Genomic DNA, 25,621 nt, shown 5'->3' with positions numbered 1-25,621 from the left:
CACAAAACTCATGGAGAAAATGAGTTACAGATAAGACAGAAGGAGCTTCATTTCTTTGTATGGTATTTGGAAATGGGTTCTTTGGTAGAGTTATTTTATGGCTTCTCTGTAGACTTGTAATTGTCAGCCACTGTATGAATGCAGCAGAAAATCATTCCATAAATTTGCCTCTGCAATCCGAGGTGAGGCGTTGATCAGAATGGACACCGGCTTCCCTCATACGGTGAACTCATCAAGGTACTGGTCTTGGATGGAAGTATCAGAAGAGGAGGCTGTGGAATAAACCTCTTCTGTAGAGAAGGTTAACAGTAAACAAAGGCCAGGAGCAGAGGATGGTCATGTAGAAGCTGAAAAAGGACTGACTAATGAAATGAGTGAAAAATTAGCTGCATTTTAAAGCCTTTTCTCTGTCAGTGTCAGGAGACATTTCTTCTATATGGAATAATTCAGTGGGGAATAGCTCAGTAGCAGTGAACTGTTAGGAAAGGAATGGACAACCTCCTTTATGGCATGGCTACCCCAGTCTTTAGTAGTGTGAATAGATCTCATTCCCAGATCTCAAACATGACTAATAAACACGTCAGACAATTTCTGAGTGAGAAGGTAATAATAAAGTACATTTTCAGTAGTCTGGGAAAAAGATTGAGTTGAGGAGATATGAGAGAAGTCTGTAACATCATGAACAAATGATTACTCTTTCTTCCAGTATAGGAACTAGAGAGAAATGAAATGAGATTAACAAATATGACAGAACAAAATGGGATAAAATTGTTCTGCTACCAGTCTGTATTAAGCTGTGAAACTTCTTGCTGTAGCGTCTTCTAGGTGCTAAAAACAAACCTGAGAGGATACTGGATTATTCATGCAATAGAAAGGCTGAATAGCAGCTACTAGGATAATGTGGGTTTATCTTATTAAGAAGTTTAAAAGCTATAGTTTTATATACTGTACATTCATAAAATAGAAATATAAAAAAGGCAAAATGTTTTAAAATTTTTCTTTTGTTCTGATTCTGTTGTTTGAGAATAAGACTGAGCTGTCATACTGTTGGACACAGTGGTTGTAAGAAACTGGGATTTACAGTATTTAAGAAAAGTTTTTACCCCTTTTCCCCTTTCCAGTAGCTGATGGTGTTTCAAAACGTTTACTCACCTAATTCTTTGCCATTTTAGGGTATACCATTCCAGGAAATTCTCCAAATGCAGCATTGCAGAATACAAAGAATTTTTACTTCGTGGGGGAGGTGCCTGTCTTTTTAATAGGCCAACAAAGGTAATAAATAAGTTGATAGTCAGGACATTGTAATGAAAATGTAATAATTTCACTGACATAATCTGTTCTCAAATTTATTCAGGTATCTGTGTGGGTATTTTTTTGAAGTTGTAATTAGCTGTTCAGCCTCATAGCATTTTAAAATAATATTGAGAGGAATACAACTTGTTTTCCACAGTTCTTCGTACTCAAATAATGATAAATATCACATTCAGCATAAATGCACTACTTATTGAGCTGGAAGTAGTGCAAAATAAATCCAGAAGTGAGGTCATAGTGTATGCTCCACCTACACTCACTTCTTGGACTTTGTGTCTGAGGTTGTAAAAAAGAATGCCAGTTACCACATTAGGCAATAGAAATCCATAGAGGATTTCATATAGACAGTAATACATTTGGTTGTTCTCAATGTTAGCTGAATTTCGTTTCAAATGTGCATCTAGCACACTCTATCATTCATAGCTCTTTCCTTGTACCATAGCTTTTTTTTCCTAAAAACTTACCAAGGTCATAATTTTTTCTAAGACAATGTTAGCCTGACATCCCTCTAAAGCTGAACAGTATAAAAATATTCCATGTGGCTCTTTTTGCCAAGTAAGAGCAATCCAAAGCATTAATATTCTATTTAATCATAGTGTCAAACTGCTGTCCTTGTAGAATTTAATACCACATGAGGCTATTAGGCTGTTCTGTTTACTGTGCTGTACCCTTTGGTGGACCATCACCTTGTACAATTAACTAAAAAAAAATTTTGCTTGTTCGAGTGGTTTTGAATTTTTTTCCCAGGGTAGCAATCTTTGCTTATAGAATAAGAATACAAGAATTCTTACACAAAGAATAAGTTAAGAAATAGAAAAAACACAGCTTCAGTTTTTAGTGATAGTTGTCAGGCAAAGTAATATGAAGAAGTTGTCTATTTGACTCAATTTGACAGAATAAAAATCTGATTTATTTTGGGGAAAAGGTTGAATTATCTGTGCCAGTGCTTTACAGCTTTAAAGTACTTTGGGAGGGAAAAATAATCATACAATGTTTAAATGCTGTTATTTGGAGGACAGGAGGCAAGGTAGAAAATTGTGTGTTTAATCCTTAGGTAAGTAAAACAGAGCTGTTAAGCAGTCACCATGATGCCATTTTTAAAATTACATTCTGAGTTATGCTCAGACATATATATGAATATGAAATGGTTCCTGATTGCCATAGGAAATTTGTGTGTGCCTGCTTGTGTTCTGTAATTTTCTTGTTTGATAGAAAAATGAATTTGAATTTCAGAGTAAAAGATCTTGCTGTTTGCCCCAAAGTGTAGTAGAAACAGGAGCTTACAGAGGGTGGGGGGGAAGAAAAATTAAGTGTTTTTTTTAAATCCTGTCAACATTACTGGTGAAGAAGAGCATATATGGATATTTCTTCACTCACTGTTGTTTTGCTTCTGGCACCCAAAATTGTAGGTGCTATTGATTACCTATGTGGTCTGTACAACAAAAGTGAAATGTTGTATTTCTTTTTTATTAGGCATTATGATTCCCCCCTGCCCCAACCAAAACTACCAAAGAAGAATTCCATACCAGTTTATATATAATTTATATTGTATTATATGTTGTGTTTCATATCTTGATGATTCTCTACAGCTTTACTTCCACTAAGCCCATGCAGAATGGTTTACTCACATCCTTCACCCTTAGATTTATCTGTTCACATTTTAACTTGCTAACTTTTAACTTCTCATTTCAACCATGTTCTAGTGAATGTGTTTCTTTTGCTAATATTCCAGTTAAACTGGAGATTCCTGATATTCTTGTACGATTTTAAAGCAGAGTTATATTGAAAACAGAAAAGCTTCTTGCAAAATTGTTTCTGTGAGAAGTATCTTTAATCAAAATTATGATATGAAACCACTACAGACTCTGCATCATCCTGAACTGCAGAATTTATCTGCATTGTTTGTATCTGGTTCTAGGATTAGCTGTTTAGTACTGTCTGTATGTGGTTGTGTATAACTTACTAATAGGGCACACAGGACTTCCTTTTGGCAGTACTTCTTTATTTTTATCATTTTCATGCACAAACGTTGCACAGGAACAGGCAGTAGCTCATTGCATAAGCAGGTGTGGGTACCTGAGCAAATCCCAAGAATGATATTGTGGACTGGTTTCTTGAAGGAGTTGTCAGAAAACTGGGAGTCCATGGGACAGAAATGAAGTTCAGATGTCATCCCCTTAAATATTATTGTAGTGTGTCTCTATTTATGATGCTTTTCTGAGCCCAGTATTCTCCTAATAGGAGGTCCTCTGTATGCCTTTCATGTCTGAAACATTCTGATGAGCAGCACATGAAAACCACGCTGCCTTTCCGTCACTGAGGCACGGCACCTGCATTTTCTGGGATAGCACATTGGTGTAGCGTTGCAGAAATGGGTTGTGTGTGACACAGAAATCACTTGGCACTAGTTTTATTCTTACTTTGGGGTGGGGACTTTTTTCTTTCAGCTCTTTGAAGCCACCGAGTGTGGAAATGGATATGTAGAAGCAGGAGAAGAATGTGATTGCGGTTTCCGAATGGTAAGTAGGGTTACGTATTACTCCAGAGTCTTTCTTACAAAATTTATTAAGATATATTAAGTGGTTGGTAAGAGAGGGGGGAAAGGTTATGGAAATGAAGTTTGTTTTGCCTGTTGTTTGGGAACAATTTCATTAAAGGCCTGTGTTAAAACATTTTTCCAAATGACAATGAGTGCAGAGACAGTGTCCTCTGAACAGTTCCTGTTACACCAATAACAAGATACAGCAGTTTCCCAGCAGTTTTTGAGCTGCGCTGGAGAAGTGCTTACCCCTTTGCTTTTCCTGGATATCCTGCCTGGAGTGGCAGACTCCTTACTGATACTTTGGAGACTGGTGCCCATGTTCAGAAAGAATAAGTAAACTGCTGTTTCTTTCTCTATAGCAGGAATACTCCAATAAAGTTTTTGCAAAAACCTGCTTTCTAGATTTGAGTCCTCATTCTAGTATTTAAATGTAATTGCACCTGTGATTAGATTGGGGGTTTTTCTGCATTGAATACTATCAATCTAAACAGCATAAATTTGGCACAGGCTTCAGAAGATGTGAATCCCTGTGTTGCTCTAGCATTGTATGTCACAGTTTTCCCTTTAGTATTTGAGTATTGCAAAGGCTTCTTCCAGCTGATAATTTCAGATCATCAGTGCTAAACTGAATCTTTTGTCTGCTGGCACATAATAGTTTATTGTTGGAAAGATTGTGAGGAAAAAAACTTGGTTAAAATGGAAAACTAAACTTTTTGCTTATTTTTCTCTTCAGGAATGCTATGCAGACTGTTGTAAGAAGTGCTCTCTTTCTAACGGAGCTCACTGTAGTGATGGACCCTGCTGTAATACATCGTGTCTTGTGAGTGTTGCTGCCATATATCAGTGGTTCTTTTCAGTTGTCCATGGCAGTCATGTCCAGCCTGCTAAAGCTCAGAGTGTGTTTTAGGTAGAAGGAAAAGGAGCAGCTTATGCACAGATGTATTTTTAGTGCTGAACTATGTTTTTTCATTTCCTAGTTTTTCCCACGAGGTTATGACTGTCGATACGCAGTGAATGAGTGTGACATTGCAGAGTTCTGCACTGGAGATTCTGGACAGGTATGCGTGCAGAAATGTTCTCTGGTTGCACTGCTGATGTTTGTTTGCACTCCTTTTTTTGTATTCATTTAACAGGAAAATTGGATTAACAAACTGCATGGCCATACGCCCAAAACGATAATCTAATAATGGAGTATAAACTATTGTAAACTCATGAAAACAATAATCTAAGTGGACTCAAAGGATGACTTCTCTAGGTTTATTTGATTTTTATACCTCTTGGGGTTTTGTGTATAATATTTGTCAGGCATCCTTCTTTACTCTTTGCCTGGTCTATAACTTAAAAGAATACACTGCAAATATGAATATATTTAAAGGTAATAACACTAGGATTTTATGAAATAAAATAGCTTAAAATATAACTGTAGAAAATGACAACTAATGGAGTATAGAAACATAAAATCATTTAGACCTTTTAGATTGAGTGCAACCTTTAACCCAGAACTGCCAACTCCACCACTAAACCGTGTCCCTAAATGCCACAGCTATGCGTCTTCCAAATACCTCCAGGGATGGTGATGTTACCACGTCTCTGGGCAGCCTCATCCAGTGCTTGACAACCCTTTTGGTGAAGCAGTTTTTCCTAATATCCAACCTAAACCTCTCCAGCATATCTTAAGGCCATTTCTCTCATGGTATCATTTGTTACCTGAGCAGAAGAGGCTGCCCTCTGTGTCTCTACAATCTCCTTTCGGGGAGTTGTAGAGGGTGAGAAGATCCCCCCTAAATCTCCTCTTGTCCAGGCTAAACAACCCCAGATCCCTCATATGCTCCTTGTAAGACTTGTATAAAGTGTGTTATGTTTTCTAAGAGTGTGCACATATATGAGAATTTTAAAACTTGTGGATCTTACACGTTTGTCCTGAAAGCATTTGGCTAATATACTCAAAAATATAGGAATAAATAGCAAACAAAATGTTCTTTTGAGTTCTTTTAAATAGTCAATATTCTGTACATTTTCCATTTTCAGAGCAACTTTCATGCTTTAGGTGCCAAATACTCCCCTTCAATATTGAATGTTTATATATTTATTCTATTTATATAAGTACCTCAAGTTTATATAAAGACTTCGTAACTGATGCAGTCATCTACTGCATCAAGTGCTTACCTTTGAAGAAATGAGATTCAGGACAGATCACAATCTCTCTGGGCATTAGCTGTACTTATAAATGCCAATAAATTTACAATAACTAATTTTATCATCTGAGATGTCAACACATAGCTAAGTGGCTGTTGCCAGTATTTTATCGTAAATCTTTTGCTCTGTAGATGGAACATTCTTCATGAGAGAGAGAGGGGCTTTCTCAAGCTGTCCTCAGAGTGTTGGCTAACACAGTCCAGTGCAGCAGCATACTCTTCCCAAATTTTCACAGGTCCCTTTTAGATGAGGAAAAACCTTAAGAATGGTTTGAAGTAAGTCCTTACTTTAGTAGTCTGAGGCTTCTGGACCTAGTCTCTTGTTTGTACCAAAGAGTTTCCCGTGCCAAGGGAACATAACAATTTACATCCTTAAACCCCCTGAAGCTCTGTAGGCAATAGACTGGTAGGCTGTGACCAACCTCACTGTTGCAGTGGAACTGAAATGAATGTGGTGGCAGCGTTGCAAACATGACCCTAGTTTTAACTACCAAATATCCTCTTACTGAACATATTGGCTTTCATTTTGCTTCACCTCCTTAATTTCTTCTTGGAATATGCAGGAAGTTAGACTTGAACCTTGTGTTTCATGGCTTAAGAAGTAGATTTTTTCATTTCTATTTGTAGCTATAAAGATTATTGCACTAATTAGGTGTTCAACCCCCTTTATATGTTGTGCAGTTTTCTTAAAAGCTGGAAAATTCTGTATATGATACTCTGATGTATTATTACAGTATACATGACAAAAAAGATTCTTAATTTTTTTCAGTGTCCACCAAATCTTCATAAACAAGATGGGTATGCCTGTGATTCTAATCAGGTATGCAGTGTTATAAAAGCTCTGCACATCAGCAAATAGAAATCAACCAAATACACATTCTTGTTTTGTTTTGGCATTGATTTTTTAAAATCCTGAATTCCATATTTCTTCATAAATTTTATCCTTTAAACATCAATGTTGTTTGTGCTTTATGCACTCTATAAATAATAATAATTTCTAATTTGAGTGAAATCTACCTGGTATATCTACATTTTATATGTAGATATTTTACTACACTCCATGTTGAGAAGTTCTTTACAACTATGTAAAAGTATAAAGCAACTGCTTAAATGTATTGGACACAAACTGGCTTTGGGAAGCTGGGCCAAAATGTGTGCTTCATCTACCCAAATTCATGGAATCTACATCCCAACGTGCATGTGAAGAATGAAAATGAGACATTTGTTGTGGGAGGGGAAGGAGATGAAGTTGTTTTCAGTTCTCATTCCTAACATATTGTGTTTTGTTTAGGGCCGTTGCTATAATGGTGAATGCAAGACAAGAGATAATCAGTGCAAATATATCTGGGGATCTAGTAGGTTGACTTTAACTACCTTAAATGTATTTTATTTCTAGTTCGTTCCTGCCTTTGTCTTGGATTTTTCCTATTTTTATTTTCTGTTCTTGTCACTCCAAGTTAAGTTTTCTGATCAGTGGAGTGAGTAGACTGCAGTGGGAGAATGGCTTGATTGCCAAGTGGAATTCTGCATCTGGGAGTGGTGTCAGTGAGGGAGTTCTGGCATGATGTGGCCGCAGATCTGGGGAGAGCAGCAAATGCTACTGGGGCGAGGGGGTGGAGGATTTTTTGGGTATAGTTCAAAAACAGATATTTTGAGGGTTTTCTTAATGACAGTCACCAGTTCCATTATCCCATTAGTGGTTCGTGCCAGAGCTGCTCCACCTTGCCTCTCCTTCCTATGCTGTCCTCCAAGTCAGGAAAATTCCTACACTGGTGTGAACTTAAATATGCACAGGATGGATCTAAGTCCAGAGGTGTTGAGTTAAACAGAATTGCAGTTGCAATGGGCTTTGCTTGCAGCAGAGAGGGGCTGAATGTTCTGTGTCATGACTTTGAGACAATTCAGCAGAACAGAACTACCAGGACGTCCTGTGCTCTGGCATTCAGTGTGTTCTTGTGCATTTTGGCTAATCATAACTGCCACTGAGGCCACTCCGTCTTATTATCTTCCTCTATATAATTGTTGCGGTTTTCTATTTTCTTTTTTTAGATTCATTTTTCGAGAAAAACAATGAGCTCATCAGTAAATAATTATGGGTTTAAAACCTCTTAGTTCAGAATTTTACTCCTAAAAATAAGTAAAAATTACACTTTTTTGAAGTTCGGTTTCTGGTGAATATCTGAAAATTAGAATAAAATCAACATAAAGTTGATGTCAGAATATATGCTTATCATAAACATATATCCTATATAAAATCTTCTGAAAGGCAGATCAGGAACAACTGCATTGAAAAATAGCTAGATTAAATCTATGTGCAACTGTTATGAAGTGAACAAAATTAGACCACAGATAGATTTCATATGCAGAATACAATAGAGACACAGTGGAGGCCTACTTTTAGAAGTTGAGAGCAGATTTTGAACATATCAGTAGGTGTTTCAGTTTAGCCTTTTCTCCCTTTTAGTCTGGAAAATACCATCTGTGCACATACAGGTGTATTTAAATTAATGTTTCGTATTAAAATAATTACAGAGAACAGCTGCAATAAATTATGCACGTTTCAAAGCTGTCATGTTGTTCGTGGAAAGCATGCTTCTTTTTTTTCATCAACAGAGTCTTCAGGATCTGACAAATTTTGTTATGAAAAGCTTAACACAGAAGGCACAACAAAAGGAAACTGTGGAAAGGATGGAGACCGATGGATTCAGTGCAGCAAACAGTAAGCTCAGTTTGGTAGAGATTATAAGTAATTTAAATAGATTGGTAATAGTTTAATACTGTCTACTTTTTCTACTTTTTCATGCATGTTTCAGCAGCTTGTGTTGCATTATTTTGAATCTTCTTTCCCTCATGAGATTTGCATCTTGAAAAAGTTGCATCTGACAAACCTGTGAGTGACTCAGCAATACACTTGTAAAGAATTCTAGATTTTCAGAAGAATATACTGTGACTTCAGTTATTTCAGAGGAGCTGAGGGACAAGACAAAAAGTCCCAAGTTCATAACGTAAAAACACCTCAGCCTTGGCAGGGATAAATTGGGCTGCAAATACACACACTCTGTTCACTTGCTCTGGGACTGACACCAGATTATGCTGTTCCAAGTTTGTTCCAACCTTTATTTTGACCAGAGAGCACCATTAGACATATGGATGCTATAGAGAAAAGGCCCGATTCATTTCCAAGTCATCAATATTACTACATGAATATTTTATTAAATTTACTTTTCATGTTAATGACCATTAGTAGATAGACCTAAATTTCTCCTGATTTACTTCTGTTTTGTAATTTTTAATTATGTACATACAGATTTCAGTTTTGGAATAGCATTTTCCTTCTTTGATGCTTGTATAGTGGCTTTTTTTAATAATTAGTTTTCAGATAGGATCATAAGGAAAGGAGTTGTCTAATGGACGTTTTAATATTTAGATGAGGATAGTGTGTTCTAACATGTATGTAAACCCCTTAATTTCTATAAAAGCTGTTCTTTGTTGGTAGAGAGATGCAGGACAGTGATCTGGCTGAAGGCTATTCACGGCTTTTTTCAGTTTTAACAAAGTCAATTTCCAGCATTCATCCAGCTGCTTCTGTGACTTAGGACAATCAGTACTAGCTGATATCCTTCTATTGAAGATATAAAATACCATTAAAAAAGGCAGATTCTTTACTAAGGCTTGGGCACATACAATGCACACTAAAAAATGTTGTTATGGTTCTGTTGTCCTGCAAGGGAAATCAAATGGAATGAAAATCTTAATCTTGACATTAATGTATGTGTAAGCTGCCAGAGAGAGGGAAAAGCAATTCAGCCTAAGATGACAAAACTTTCTACTGTTTGGCCCCTCTTACTTGTACTGGATTGTTCTTAGAGCACAGATACATCCTGTGCATTCTGTGCTCATGTGAGTGAGCACTCACTGGTGCGTTGGAATGAACGGTGACTTGTTTCTGCCTCTTGTCATTTAAATGAAATAATATTTTATTTCCAGGCTTGCACTCTGAAAGTCTGTCATGTGGCTTATGGTAATATGTTACTGTGATCAGCAGCACCATTGCCAGACTTTCTTTTTTGTAAGTTTACCTCATATTATTCCAGTAATATTTTGATTTATGCTTTCATTTTCCAGTGATGTTTTCTGTGGATTTTTGCTCTGTACTAATCTTACTAGAGTTCCACGAGTTGGTCAAGTTCAAGGAGAAATTATCCCAAATTCTTTTTATCATCAAGGACGCATAGTGGACTGCAGGTAAAAGATAATGCAGTGCTCCAACATGATTTCTCTCTGTCAAACCTAATTGAATTAAGATAGACATAAATGTGAGATTCTGTGTATTTTAGATAATTGCTGCAAAATCATTATTCTGAGTGGTATTTCTTTTGATTAAAAAAAAAATCCCCAAACCGACAAAAGCCGGTGCTTTTTAAAGAGGGCAAAATGTGGGTTATACTCCTGAATCTTCTGCTTGATCCCTCCAACAGCAGAACTTCACATGCAGGGTATAATGCTCAGCATTATGTTTTTCTAAGAGTGGAGAAAGTCTGTGATTGCTGAAAACCCATATTTTAAATATAATGAATTTGAGTATTAAATACTCAGAGAAACAGCTGTAGTGAAGTAAAGGCTGAGAGAGAGGAAACTGCAGAGTTATGGCAGGATAAGGTGCTCAGCTGCAGTTCAGTTGAAGAACAGGTAAATGAGTTTCAGTCTGCTGCACTCCTGAGTCTGTGCACACTAGGTTTGTATTTTGAAGACATTGGCAACATTGCATTCTCCCTAAGAACACTCTCGTACATAATAGGGTCCTGAGTGAACAGTAGTTCTTAATTCTTTCATTAGTCCACTAGGGTTTTTATTTAAATCACATGGAAAGTTAGTTTTTTAGTATTTTTTTCTAACAATAGTATTTCAGAGCATTTGGGGGGAAAAAAAAGGAAAAAAAAAAGAAAAAAAAAAAGAAAAAAATGGCCTGTCAGAGACTTAAAAAAACCCAAAACTTAAGGTGCCCTTCTTAAGTATTTAAACCCTAATCTAGACTTATTTTTATTTTGACAACTGGAACATTGTCATTGCTGTGGACAGACAGAAAAACTCCACAGTTCTGTTCAGTCTGTCTGAATTCTTAAATGCAGGTGTCTACACTGACATGCTTTTGAAATTTTCAGAAGATTCCAGTCCTAATACTAATACTCTCTTAAAACTTATTTCTCCTAGTGGTGCTCATGTTCTTTTAGATGATGATACGGATTTAGGTTATGTGGAGGATGGAGCTCCATGTGGACCTCAGATGATGTGTCTGGACAAAAAGTGCCTGCCAATTCAGTCCTTGAACATAAGCAGCTGTCCCATTGGTTCCAATGGAAAAGTCTGTTCTGGTCATGGGGTGAGTCTGTCCTGGGTGTGAGCAGCTCAGCTTCCCCAGCTCCCTCTGCTCTACCTTATCCTGACACTTGAAAGTCTTCCTAAGACCTTTTGATCTGAAACCACAAATGTTGGATTCAGGGGAAGACTGCCATTTTGTGATGCATAAAATAAATTTAGAAAGGAAAGTTCTCAAATTGTTTCTGCAATCATATCCAAAGAGTTGGGTTTGTTAGTAGCAAGAAAGACGTTATTGTAAGGACTAATGTAATGGACTACCCATACTTCAAGCTATTTGCCATCTTCAATTAAAGTTTTTCCTGCACACTAACACCTTTATAAAGTTGGTCTTGTGTTCATGGATTTATAGCCCATGGCTTAAATAATTAAAATTCCAAACTGTGGGTCCTCAACAGAGACGAAGTCCTTGAACAGATCCAAAGTGTGTAATTTTACATTCAGGCACATTATGTTCTGTTATGCTACCCGTTAGTTCATTTGTCTGAGATGTTTTGATGAACAGAAACACCAATAAAACCCTTCCACTGGGGGATGCAGTGAGACAAACACTTGCCTAAAGGGCTAGACTTTATACAAAGAAGGGCATTATTTCTTCTTGTTGTCTATACTTGAATATGAAAACGAGTCTTTCAAAGTAGAGGGTTAGGTTCAAAATCAAGAAGAAAAATTTTAAAATTGGAAAGTAAAGTATATAGGAGATTAGAAATTATCTTGGTACTTTTTGAGAGCGACATGAAGGGTGAGTGAACTATCTTAACTGTTCTGTTTCGGATTATTACAAGTCCTGATTTTAAAAGGGTATTTCAGCTGATCAAACCTGCCATAAAATGAATCTTCAACTTCTTAGGTAAGATTCTCCAGTGAGTGCTTCTTAAAAGCAGAGCATGATAAAAGTTGAATTAAAAAATCACATGAGCTACTTAGAATCATTTGTGGGTAGGTTGTTTTCTGGGTTTTTTTCACATTATGTTTCAGTGTCCAAAAGACATTATTAGCTGTTTGTCTAATGATTGACTTAATTTCTAGTTCTAGAATCAAAACTTCATTCTTTGTCTGTGTCTTGTGTCATGCTTTTTTCCACAGTAACCTCTTTTAGCAAGACCATTCCATGTTCTTTTTCATATGGAAAGTTTATAGCTATTAACTCCTACTATTGATTAGATGGTTTAGGTTCTGTCCACTGGATAGGTTTTTCTCTATCTAATATACTGCCAATTTTAGAGTGCTAAGTCCTTTTCTAGATGTCATTCAGGTAAATGTAATCTTAAGAACCGCTCCCTCTCTTTTAGAAGCCAGACAAGCATTCCTCATTGCTGCTTAGGAAAAATGCTGACAAAACCAATGAAAATATATCGACTTTGTTCTACTTGGGAGCAAGCTGTAAATGAGAGGGTGGGAAATGTAACCATGTCTCAAACCTTTTCCAAGGCACGTGTTTGTATCCCTTCTGGGCATCCAGGCTCAAAGCCCAGACAGTTGGCTGGGGAAGGTGTAACTAGTCTAGCTAGATTGCTGTTGTTTTGCACAGCCTGTGCAGGTGTGTAGTGCCAGTGATGATAGAACCACTTCTCTTCTCCTGCCATGTGAGAGTATTAGGAGGGTTAAGTGAAACTTCCCGGTGTGTTACATCATTCCAAACACTCAATGCTAGTGTTACAATATATAAATAGGTCCGTTTTGTACCATGAATTTAATTACATGTTAAATAAATGCAGTGTGATGTGTTAATAAAGTGTAGTTAAAAACTAACTGCTGTCACTTATTTTTTTCCAGGTTTGTAGTAATGAAGCCACTTGCATTTGTAATTTCTCCTGGGCTGGGACAGACTGCAGCATTGATGATCCTGTCAGGGATACTGGTGGCAAGAAGGATGAAGGACCCAAGGGTTTGTGTTTTGTTTCAGTTTTTATGTTCTTTTAAGTATTTATGATGTTTTTCTGTTGATACATGGTAGCAGAATTAGCATATAAAAAGCAAATACTGTTGTACAGCTGTGTTTAGACCCAGACAGTAAAATTCTGCTTCATGTAGAGGAAGTAGGTTTTTCTACTTTGAGAATTGATAAAACTTTTACTTTTCTAACATAAATTCGGGGAAGATTTCAACAGATAATGGGTTTTGCCTTTGTGTCTTATTCTCTATTTTTAATGATTGTTTTCGTTGTGATTGGAATCTGACTTCATGTAGCTCTTATTTTTTATATGATAATTAATATTTATATTTTGTTAGACATTTGCAGGACATTTTCATAGTCAGCTAATTCAGAGAGCTGTAGCATAAAAAAGGGAAAAGTGGAATGTCCCTGGTAAAATCAGATTCCTTGAAATGCCTTTCATATTGCAATGAAAGAAAAAATACATTAAGATTTTTGAGAATTTAAATTATTCTTACAGTCATTGTTGCTTGATCTTATGTACTTGGTATATATTTTAACTACATATTAAGTACGAATACAAAGAGGAGGTATTGAGGAAATAATCCAAAAGTTTTTTTCAAAGAGCAAAGAGTAAGGAAAGTATTTGAGTTTCTCTCTGACTCCTCTGCCAAGGAATATCTTTGGATATCTTTGGACTTGTGCTGTCCAGTTTTTTTTAATGTTGTTCCTGTCATCAGGGCACAGTTCAACATCAAACTATACTCATCCAGTCTTATGCATTTACAGACAAAGTTCCCAGTTCCAGGTTCTTCTGCTCCATTTGCAAGGCAGATGGAGAAAAGTGTTATTCAGAAATGTAGTCCTGAGGACTCAGACTCTAATTGATTACTCTGAAAGCACCAAGGTTTCAAGGAAGGAGAGGATTTTGGTATGTCCCTCTGGAGTGGCTCTACATCTGTCTCGTGTGCCTTTTTCTGTTACCCCTTAGCAGAACAGTTCCAGTGGACCTTTGCCAGGAACTGTCTGAAGAGATCATCTTGAAACAAGTTCCTGTTGTGAAGGAGGCTCTGTAGACCCAGATTTGTACAGGGAATCTGTACAGGTGCTTCCTGCACTCCCAATCCCAACACTGGTCAGTGTAGAGCTGCCTGGTTTCTCCTCTGCCTTCCAAGCCACTTATCATTCCATTTCCTCTAAAAACCTTCCTGACAGTGGAATGCTGCTTAGAGAGTCTTTAAAAAAATACAGATACCAACTCTACAGAGCTATTCAGATCTTTGTGTGTGTGGATAAGGAGAGCAGAATTTACAGCTGTGACACTGAGAGCACATGAATTTTACTTTGTTCGTTTCCAAATAGGTAAGAAATTATTTCCTCCTCTGTGAAAAGGTCTATAGGAAGGTAACACAGAAGGTACACTTATCTTTGATAAATTACTGTAAGATTAACTCATCTAGTTCAGAATGGAAATACCTTTATGAAAATTAATACATCAACGTTGAAATATTCTGGGGAAAAGCCTTAAAGGAATAGTATGTGCATGGATTTCTGCCAGCAGGTACAGGCAGAGTTTAGACTGCGTTTTTCAGTGAAGTCCCCTGCAAAATGGCAGACTGTGCTTCTGGTCGAGGTGGCCCAATGATCTCAAAAGATGGATTATTTTTCTTACAGTAATTTACTGATGTTGAATCACCTAGAAATGAATTTAGGAGACAGAACACTATGATCTCTTTCTGTGTGCTTATAGAGGAATTCCTTTGTGAAAAGATTTCAGAAGAGTACAGTAGTAGTTTGTCGTAACAACCCAACATACTCAAGAGTAGCTCCCATTAAGTTTTTATCCCTTATTACTCCCTGCGTCATATGCCAGTTTACAAGGAACCAAAATGCTTGTTTTTCCTTAGCCATAAGGTTGAATGAAGTGAAACACTCAAGATGTCAAAATTCATCTAATAGGTGTAAGATTTTTCACACCAAAACTCCAAGCATTTTTCTTGCTACAATTAGAACATGTATAGTTAGGGAGTGTTGCTATTTATTTATGTATTGTTGTGATAATTGACAATTGACTGCTATTCTGCTGCACTTTTCAGACTTTTTCATCATCCATCAATTGCTTTTTGGCTCCATTCTCAATTTCAGGATAAAAAAATTAATGGTCCTTAATTATGCTGCTATTAATACATGACTCTTGAATTACTCTAAACTCAGCAACCTACTGTATCCTGTACTAGCAGATGTACATTGCATTTAGCAATCTGAGGAAGACAAAGAGTTCTTGCTGTTAGTTTTTGGTTACTGCAGAAAGTTTGAATTTAGAGTGTGGGTTAGCAGTTTTGAAATCAGTGGGACTCCATATACATGTGAGATTTGTCTTTGCAATTTAATTTGCAGAATCAGGCCTTTATTTGACTAGTGGAGTAGCATTTGTTTATTTTAATATAGAACTTATGTCTCAAGTGTGTGTGTGTTTGTGTGTGTGTATTTATGAAACAGGAAAAAAAATCCAAAATATACTTCACTCAGCATGGAGTCTATAAAATCTTTGTCCCTGAGTTCCCACTTGGCAGGGAATCCAGCTGCTTGCCTGTGGTCTGTTGTGACTCAATGAATCTATCAAACTTTTCATCTCTAACGTAGGAGATGTATAGAACGTTTTCCTCAAAAGAGTTCCCTTAAGGATTAAAAATAAAGCCTCAGTGTCTTGAGAGACTATCTGAACATGTCAAAATTTCTAGGGTGTTACCTGAAGCATGTTTCTGGGGTAGGTTTTTGCTTTTAATGGGTGTTACCTGTTTTTAGGTTACATAGATAAACAGAGAGTCCTATTGATAAATGCAGTAACAAAGAAAAATATTAATAATTAGTAAACGAATTAATTTAAAAGTTGGGGGGTTTTTGGTTTTTTTCCTGAGGTGGAATTGTTTCCAAATAGTTTTCATTTTCTTAATTATTCTATGGATACAGTAAGTTTCTGGTGATCAAAATTTCTTACTGGCAGTTTATTTACATTTCAGCTGTTTCAAATCAGCAGTAGGTTGAAGATATTCCCTTTTAGAGTAAATAATAGAATCACAAGCTGAAAGGAATTTATAGGAAAACTCATTGAAATATTTGCAAGCATTCAAAGAAAACCAGAACTCATTTCAGAATTTTTAAAGCTACGTTATTTGGTAAACAAAGGTTTCTGAGGAGATTTGCATTGTTTATCCAACAGTGGATTATATCATAAAGTGTTCCTTTGAGGAAATATTTCATGTTTTCATTTCAGACATATATGTGATGATTTCCTGAAAAATTCTTCCCTTTTCCCTCCACACAGTGAGCATGGCCGCTAACAGGCTAATAGGTGCAGTGGCAGGGACCATTCTGGCCTTGGGGGTGATTTTTGGAGGCACAGGGTGGGGAATAGAGTAAGCACTTTTCTTAGTTTGAGTTCTCTGTCTGGTGCCGTAGTGTGTGAGGTAACCGTATGCACCTGAGCCCTCTGTGTGCCCCTTAGCTTTGTCCTGTGGTGACCGTATTTGTCGTGTGATTTGACTGTGTCTGTGTCATGTGGTTTGCTCATGCAGTGTTGAACCTTCTCCTGTCTGGGATAATGTGGGGCATAAAAAAATAACTTTGTGAAATTTTACATTGTCACCCTAAAATTAAATGTCTAAATGTTTCCATTACACCAAATTCCAAAAAAAAAAAAGCTGGGGGGGGGGGGGGAGGGGAGAAAAATGGAATTTCTTGATTATTTTGCAAAACAGACTGAACTGTTTCATTATGTGGCGGACTTTCAGTCTAATGATCAAGCTAGGCAGAAGAAAGCTGATGACAGTCATACAGACAGGTAGTTTTACAGTACAGCTTCTGAGGGTTCTGTTGCTAGGATTCTGTTACTGTAAGATAGCGCAGTGCTGGAGTGTAGTATTCATGTATAAAGAATATGTATGAGCAATTTTTATTGTCTTTTCATAGCTCTAGGAAATGGTAATCCTAAGTGTTGTCCCAGTGCCTGTTTTAACAATGGCTATGATTTATATAAATTTGTGTTCACGTATATATACCCGTATAAAATGGCCCACGTAAGAGCTGTCTTCATTCTGCATTCACTGTGCAAGCTACAGATGATGACTGCTATTTCACTGCTGTGAGATTTCCAGCTTCTCCGTGTTTCTAGTGCTGTATAAGACACCTGCCTGTGACAGTGGCACACCTCTGGAGGGGCACTCGTTAGCAGGACAGTCTGTGACTTCAGATCAGGCTGAGTGCAGAGGCATTCACACACAGTGCTAGTCCAGTGAGGCAGCACTTCGTGTATCTGAGTCTGCAACCCTAGGTCCTGTCCATACATGAAACTGAGCCAAGATTCTCAGAAGAGTAGAGACCTTTGCGTTCATAAAGGACAATTATTAAAAAATAGAAGGAAGAAGGTAATAGGTCATTTCCTTGAAAGATCAGATCTGTATTTTACTGGTAGCTTGTACAACTTTGCTAAAAACTGAAGACTGTGAAAGTTGTAGAGGTTTGGGGGACAGATTCTGGAGCAGAAATTTAACTACAAGTTGAAGACCACTTGCCTTTTGCCTACATTCTGCCTTGTTCCCCTCTGTTTGTCTCTTCCCTTAACCCCCTGTCTCAAGCCACTCAGCTCTGACCAGTGTCCCTGACCATTTGTTCGTGATCCTGTATCCTTCTGTACCAATGCCAGCTTTTCTTCACCTCTTCTCTGCTTTTATCTCTCACTACCTGACCCATTCTTTTTGTTTCTATTCATTCTTTTTTCCTGCATCTCATAAATATTTCTCTATTCTCTGGTTTCTTCAGATACAAACGTGCACTCAAGGCAAGCCACTGCTACTTTTTGTCGGTTTACGGAAAGCAGCAGGGAATGCCAATTCCCTCTCTGTTCCTATTGCCCTTCAGGCCCTGCTGGCGTTACCGCTCGTGGCTGCAGGGGAGGGTGTGATCATCACAACCTGATACCAGGGCCTGTCCTTCTTTCTGCTTCCTCACCACTTCACTTGCAAATTGTAAATGCTTGTTCAAAGTGCTGAAATAACTTCAATTACCTAATGCTTTGTAAACTTATTTCAGCAACTATGGGGGACAAAATGGTGCAGTAGGTTTTTTTCTCGGATTTTGTACCAAAATGGATACTTAGCTTTGATAACTTAAACAGGAGGATTTGGCTGGCAAAGTGACAGGCAAGAAAAGACATCAGATCACCAGAGTTGTTGTTACCTGCAGGACAGCCTGCAGTAAACTTGCCTTTTCTAATACTGGCAGAGTTTCTGATGGTGTGTATTGGTTCTTGTAGAATCTATTTGATGATGATGAAGATTTAGGTAGTAGTCTAAAGTCTACTAAAGTTACAGGTGTGCTCTGCTTTAACACCTTCAGTAGGATTTGTGTCAGGGTCCTAAAGAATGGCCAGGGACGGTACAATAGCCCTGCCAGAGCAGTGTCCTTGCAGGACAAGAAGGTGTTCCAGGCAGTTATCTGCAGGAGTTTCCTCCTGATAAATCTGTGTCTGCAGGTTATAGCAGCAGTGTGGTGGAAAGAACAAATGTACCAAAGTGTTGCCTCTTGTGATAGTCTGGATGGAAAATGATCCCACAGTATGGTGGTTATTAAACCCTTCCTCTTACTTCTGATTTGTCAAGCATCTGAGTTCAGTGACTATAGAGGCTCATGGAGCTGAAACATGGATTTTTATTTTTCTTCATCTGTGTCCCTTTACTGGTAGCAAAATTCTGGTTTATTAATAATACAATTCATTTAGTAATGCTTAATAAAAAATAAGGCATATATCCTTAGAGTAAGTATAAGACATAAAAGTAATCTCATTTTAAGTGCTTTTATATGCACAGTCTATCTTAAAATGACTTATCAGTGATCCTCTTAGATCTCTGTATTTTGAAACTGGGATTCAACAGTTGGAGTACCCCAGTCTTAAAAATAAGTGGTTGCTGTTTAGTCATATTACCTATTCTACAAGCTTGATTTTTTTATATTTATACTTTATTATTACCTGACCCTAATTGTTTCTTATACTATCTTCTTCTGTTTAAATGGATTGAATTATTTAATATTTATAGTAAATAAAACCAGTACAGATTTGCTTTACTGAAAGAATAACCTGCTGTTTGGTGATTAGATATGCACTGTGAAGTGGATTTGCATCCCTGGGCATTTAACAACTAGGGAACACAGTGAGAAGAGGAATGTAAAAAGTGGTGATTTGGCACATCTTTATCTGACTTATGACTATGTTACAATCAATTAATCATTGTACCTCTCTTGTGAGAAGATGGCATTCTGTGGCTAGAAAGAAATTGGCTTAAGCCTTGAAAAATGCTAATGAAATTTATTACAGATAAATCACTTGCTGTGTTTTGAGTCATTTGTTCTGTGAGATCATTTGATGAAATCCAGAGTAAGCCATAGATCTCAGTCAGATATGGTGGCTCATTAGGCTCATTAGGCTGCTTGTGCAAGCAAGCCTTAATTGGAACCACAATGCCTGCAGGATGGCACTTACCCTCCACCATGCTCAGGCCTGTTAATTTGAGCCAGGTGTGACTTAAAGGTAAGTCCAAATAAGATGCATTCTTCCAAATTGTGCAAAATTACCTTTTGATTTTTGTTGTCAAATTTGTGCACTATTCATCTGTAAAGCTCGCTATATTTTTCTTCAGTCCAAGTATTTTATTCATATTCCTGAATATTCTTTGTATAGGAACTACAGGAAGCAATTTTTAAAACTTGGTTTTCTTTTAGCTAATCAGAATCTCCAGAAGCACTGAGGTGAGAAACATGTAGTGGAGGCAATAAAGTTAGGTGGCTGCAGTAAATTTTAAAACTTAGGGCAAGTGGTTATTGCAGTGTGTGGGGCTGGGCATGGGGAGGTTTTGTGATATCAGCCTGACAGATCAAAACTTTCAGTTGTTGCAGCTTGCCCTTGTTCTTTCTTTGCTGATGTCTGGCTGCTCCTATTTCTTCCTTATATTAGCTGTGTGACAGTTTTCCAAACTCAGGTTCAGAACAATTAATTAGGAAATTTCAATTGCTGCGTAGAAATATTGGTTTGGGGAGAGTGGGATAGGAGGCAAGAACTGTTTCTGAAGGCTATTCCTGGATATGTAAATGGTTAAACAAAAAGTGTGTGAGGTGCTGCAGAAGAACTGTTGAATTGCTTTCATTTTGCCTAAATTCAGATGCCACGTTTTACATCAAAGACTGCAATAGGAAGTTTTTGTACAGAGCAAATGTTAGCCAAGCCTATGTCAGTTTTCCTCTACCCTGTGTACACAGGGCACTTAAGGGTCAATTCTTAATATCTTTAGATGTTCTCTTGCCCTCTTCAGAAAATTGCACGAACGTATTTTGTGCTGCTTCTTTTTGTTGCTCTTTTTTTCTGCTCCACCCTTCCCCACTTTGTTGTTCAGTAGCTTCTTGAGGATGACAAAGAGATGCTTTGATGTTTGGAAAGCTTAGTGGACATAAACTTCTATTTCAGCTTTTGTTCCCTATTATATAATCCTTTGCTTTTGTCAAACAACTGTAAATTTAGCATTGATGTAACTGTAGGGAGTCTGGACTCTGATGAGTAAGTGGTGCTAGATGCTCTCAGCTCAAATTAAAATATCTACACCTTTCAGGAACAACATGTAAAAAGAGAGGGCTTTTTGATTTTTATTTCTTTCTCATTTTCTGTAGTCTTAAAACATACAGCATTCATACTTTTCCCACTCAGTTAAGGAATTGTTCACAACTATCCTAGTGTCCTCAGCTGACTGTTGATGCAGCAGATAATGAAGTAAGTTACAATGGAATTCACTGTCTAATACTAGGTTTTTATCTATGGTCAAAGTCAGCATAGCACAATGCAGAGACCAACAGCTTTGTTTATTCCTATTGTTAAAGACAAGTAAGTTAAGTTGGGCTTGTTGAGACTGTCTAGAGGCATCACCGTGCGTGCTGTCTATATTCCCTGAATTGTTTGACCACCCTCCAGATGCTTCACAGAATGTGAATGAAGTCGTTGGTTCTCATGTCTGTCTTCCCCTAATCCTTTACCACAGGTCCTAGTGCCACCAATCTTATAATAGGCTCCATCGCTGGTGCCATCCTGGTAGCAGCTATTGTCCTTGGGGGGACAGGATGGGGCTTTAAGTAAGCAATGCCGCATGTCTTCTCTTCGGTGGCTCTGGCATTTCTATTTCTTGCTTACATCACTAAATTTTGAGCTCCTGCTACAAGAGTTCCAAGTTAACCCCCCCAAACTCTAACAAACTGCTTTAAACAAAAAAAGAAATTACACATGCAGTAAACAAGGGGAAAAAATAGATTTGAAAAGAATAAATGTTACCAGGGTGCAAAGTTGAATAACAATTAAAAAATCAGGTGAATTCATGAAAATTAAATTAACACTTAAGGAATAAGGTCCTTTTTCACCTCCAGTCAGTAGCACTGTTTTCAGAAGCTGATTACATTGGTTAAAAAGAGAGATGTTGTGTAAATGATCAGTGGTGGAAGGACCAGAGTAGTTTTCAGGAAGAACTGTGTTGACAGAGTTGCCTTGGGAATAGCAGACCTAACTAGTTTGTGGTTACAGATTTTTTATTATTATTGATACACAATTTAATAAAGAACAAATTCAGGTTTAGAGAGACTTGAAACGTTAGAGACTTTAGAGAGGTTTGAAATCTTGAGCTGTTTCCTGAAAGATGAAAGCTTCCTCTCCTAGTTCTAGTTGTGTTTTGTAACTATAAAGACTAACAGATTAGTCATTGCACTTGGGACTGTTAAAGCAGTCTTGTATAAAGGTACTTCATTCCTACCTACCCTTTTTGTAGTGTCCATTCTGCCCACATGCATGGTCTGTATTTGATAACAAAGATCTCCCTTGAGAATCAGTTTATAACCTTATAGATCATGGAAGTAATTAAATACAAGTGATTTCTCATGGCATTTAAAGTTGCTGTTTCTTTTCAATAACATGAATCAAGGTTAAACGATGATACAACAATAAGCTATAATTCTTCAAGGAGAATAAGTAGTAGTAATAATTATTATTATTATTAAAAGAAAATTTTCTGTGGCCTCTATTAATATTTCATGTCAGAGTTGAGAAGAAAAAAATTATTCCCTAATTGATTAAGGCAGTTATCAAAGTGGAATCTAGTGATAAAGTCATATTTATCTTGTAATTCACTTTCAAAGGTCACCTGAAAATGTTTTTTACTTCTGGTTTATAGTCTTACATTTTTGAAGTTTCAGCTGGCCTTAATTAAATATGCAGATAGAAGCAAAATATTTAAAATCTCTTTCAGGCCTGCTGAAAGCAGCAATTCAGGCTTTGCCCTTTCTCCTGGACAAGGCAATTACGCCTTGTTGCACTGCCTGTCACTATTGGTGCTCTCAGAAAGACTCAGCACCTCCACATTGATTTTTCTCTCAGTGCTTGTTTAGAGGGTGCCCGTGGGAATTAACCAAGCTAGATTCTTTTGGGGAAAAAGAAGTCAGCTTACCCTTTTGGATCAGGTTTCTACCATAAGAGACATTTGTCCATTACTTAGCAATTCATAGACTTGGCAGAAACAGGGTGTGCATCCCTAGATGATAGGACTGTATTGCACAAGGTAGTTTGCTGAAAACAAAATCATGTCATGAAAATATAAAATAATTAGTCAGTTCTTCCTCTGAGTCTTTTCAAGCTATCCTGTGCCCTGGCCACCTTTGCCAAGCACTGCAGCCCCTGCCTCCAATAGCCACAGAGCTTGAGAATTTGCACGAGAGAGGAATAGGACAATCCCTCCCTGTCTAAAACAACAGAGGATGTAATTGATTCCTTCTCCGTGTTTCACACCTCTCGAAGTGCTCTCACACCTGGTCAGCTTTGCACCCTGGTGTCATTTGTTTCCCAAAGGGAGAAGCTCCTTACCCCTATAGAGGACCTGCACTGGAAGCGCCTCCTGAAGCTCTTCCTGTGACCAGAGCGAGATACAAGTGTTTATTCTGTAGCAGAACCTCAAATACACTGGCCTGGCCTAGCTCACAGCTTGAAGTGCATGTTTCTTCTGGGGCCAGACGGGAGCAGAAGAGGCTTTTCCGCTCGTAGACAAAGAGGGCTAGCACATGTAGACCCCCGATACTTGGCTTCAGATAGATGTGGAGGGACAGATCAGGATCATAAAGGGATTTTAACTTTGCCTTTTTTTAAGCAAGTGATATATTTAGTCTCTGCAACTATGAGAGAAGGTAGCTAATGCTTTACAAACTGGGAGATGTGATTTCTGTTTCACAGGTTATCAGATGTTCATATGAACATACGGTACTGTGGTGTCAAGGCCATATCAAACGTAAGCTGCAACTAAGCAAACTTTGTTCATGAACTGGGGTGGGGGTTGGAGGGGAAGTGTGAAAGAAGGCTTGATACAAGTTCAGAGAAACAACATAAAAACAGCTGAACAAACAGTGTCCGGTTTCTAGAATGAATCCACAGGTAATTTTCAATCAAGTTAATGTATGGACAGAATAGGAAAGAAAATGTTAACTGACAAGTTTCCAGAATATAGAATCTCATCAGACATTTCAGGTGGCTTAAAGGCTGTGGGTAGAAACCTTGGTAAGAAGTAGATTTTACTCAGTTGAGCCTTGCTTAGTATTTTTAAATCTGTTGGTGTTTAGAGAGTGGTAAGAACTTGATTTTGGTACAGCAAGTCTATGCAAGGTTTCAGTATACAATGTTTAATAGAGGAAGGACTTTTTACCATTAGAGTAGTTCAGGGGCCTACACTTTCTTTTCCTAGCATATATTCACTCATTTCTGCTAATTTACTGCAGTAGTATAAGTCAGTGAATGCTTTTGTTACTGACTGTAACAGCAATTTTGGTAACAAAACACTGCTAAGAGGTAATACTAGTAAAAGTGATGTGGAAATGCACATGAAAAACTGCTGTTGTTATAGCAGAATACAAAAGTGGCAGATAGAGAATTGATTGTAGGTACGATTCTATTTTCAGCAATTGTTCTTAGCAAAAGAGCTCTAAGAATAATAGAAGATTAATGCAGGAACCAAAGACTTACCCAGCTATAACAGATGTTGAGGTCAAACTGGTCTGTGCAGTTGTGTTTAGGCCCTAAAGGTTTCCACAAGTTAAAGCAGTGGAATGCTGGTGGCAGTTTTGTGAGGAAGGGGGTTTTTGTCCCTTACCAGCATTTCCATCAAACGCAAATTGTGGACCAGAACCCAGTCATCACTGCACAAACAGCAGCCAGAATAAACGTGAGGTATTTTCTCATTTTTTCCCCAAACTACTGGAATAAATGGGAGGTCAGTGTCTTATTTTAATTTGCTTTTTTTAGTCCCTCATTTTGTTAATGTTAATCAGTTTTGTAGGAAAAGTTAATTTATTTAAGTTCTTCTTCAGCATTTGAACCATGCTTTAAAAATGCCTATGAAAACATTAGCTAGTTGAAGTGATTAAAATACTGGGTTTCCATAAAATCTGTAAATACTTCAATAAAGTTTTGTACTTACATGCTCACACACAGGGACACACATTTGCAAGTAATGTACTCTGTGACCACTTTCTAGTCAGTTGCACAAAAGAATGCAGCAGATAGCTGCAAGGTATTTCTTGAAAACCTCCAGCCCTTTTTGAAATCAGTTTTTCATTTCTGAAATGTTTTTTTCTTTGTAAAAACAACGTTAGGCAGAGATGTGCTGTAGCATGGAGTGCTTTTCTGATTAAAAATAACCTATACTTTTCTTTTTGTTGGAGACCCTTTTTCTGGTTGGATTACAGACAGAAAGGCTGATCCTCATTATTTAAAGAGGCATTAAAACTTTAAATGCAAAGAACAAATTGATCTTGTAAGATCTTCCACATAAACTAACACGGAACTAGGAAGCAGCATCATTCTCCTGTGTGTCCTTCCATAGAGGACACTTCTGCCCCCTTACATAGCAGAAGGAACCTTGTCCTGCTGTAACTCACAGCTTAAAATGATGGAAACATCCAGAACCTGCTACTCACCTGCTCTTCTTTATTGTAATTTTCTTGGTGAAGAGGGAGATTAGTTCTATTTGCCAACTGACATTAGACAATGAGTAGTCTTCATTTTACTGTTATAATGGTTGGTAATTCAGGATGAAGTTGTTAAAGCAGGTCAGGTAATCAGAACTTCAATTCCTTGCAGGGTAACACCTCCCTGCCCACCTCTGAGGTGCTACACTGGCAGCTCTTGTTAAAGCTTTGCATGTGTGTACTGTTTCCTTATTGACACTGTACCTCACATTCTGTATTTCAGGCTCTTAA

General features: G+C 37.5%; 2 protein-coding genes across 9 annotated transcripts in view; one reads left to right on the top strand and one right to left on the bottom strand.

Moving 5' to 3' along the window:
* The window catches only part of DYTN (dystrotelin), a 76,473-nt gene that overhangs the window by 4,350 nt on the left and 46,502 nt on the right, over nucleotides 1–25,621 (bottom strand). The gene's annotated exons all lie outside the window — the stretch shown is intronic.
* ADAM23 (ADAM metallopeptidase domain 23) overlaps nucleotides 1–25,621 on the top strand; it is a 69,945-nt gene that overhangs the window by 39,205 nt on the left and 5,119 nt on the right. For 3 of the 7 annotated variants that reach the window (XR_010080753.1, XM_063400320.1, XM_063400324.1), the window contains exons 15-24: nucleotides 1,173–1,272; nucleotides 3,759–3,830; nucleotides 4,587–4,673; nucleotides 4,831–4,911; nucleotides 6,818–6,868; nucleotides 7,340–7,403; nucleotides 8,662–8,767; nucleotides 10,174–10,293; nucleotides 11,260–11,428; nucleotides 13,201–13,312. Coding sequence is in view for 6 of the 7 variants with exons in the window: in XM_063400320.1 (XP_063256390.1) it covers nucleotides 1,173–1,272; nucleotides 3,759–3,830; nucleotides 4,587–4,673; nucleotides 4,831–4,911; nucleotides 6,818–6,868; nucleotides 7,340–7,403; nucleotides 8,662–8,767; nucleotides 10,174–10,293; nucleotides 11,260–11,428; nucleotides 13,201–13,312 (962 nt within the window). In the remaining variant the exon portion in view is untranslated. Of the gene's footprint in view, nucleotides 1–1,172; nucleotides 1,273–3,758; nucleotides 3,831–4,586; nucleotides 4,674–4,830; nucleotides 4,912–6,817; nucleotides 6,869–7,339; nucleotides 7,404–8,661; nucleotides 8,768–10,173; nucleotides 10,294–11,259; nucleotides 11,429–13,200; nucleotides 13,313–21,378; nucleotides 21,474–23,603; nucleotides 23,659–25,621 lie in introns of those variants that run through there. The other 4 variants (XM_063400326.1, XM_063400321.1, XM_063400325.1 and 1 more) reach the window with 4 other exon arrangements.

The sequence above is a fragment of the Prinia subflava genome, chromosome 6 (genome assembly GCF_021018805.1).
Source record: "Prinia subflava isolate CZ2003 ecotype Zambia chromosome 6, Cam_Psub_1.2, whole genome shotgun sequence".
In the NCBI taxonomy this organism is placed as follows: Eukaryota; Metazoa; Chordata; class Aves; order Passeriformes; family Cisticolidae; genus Prinia; species Prinia subflava.
Note: the sequence above shows the minus strand (reverse complement) of the source record. Positions and strands in the feature narration are given on the sequence as shown.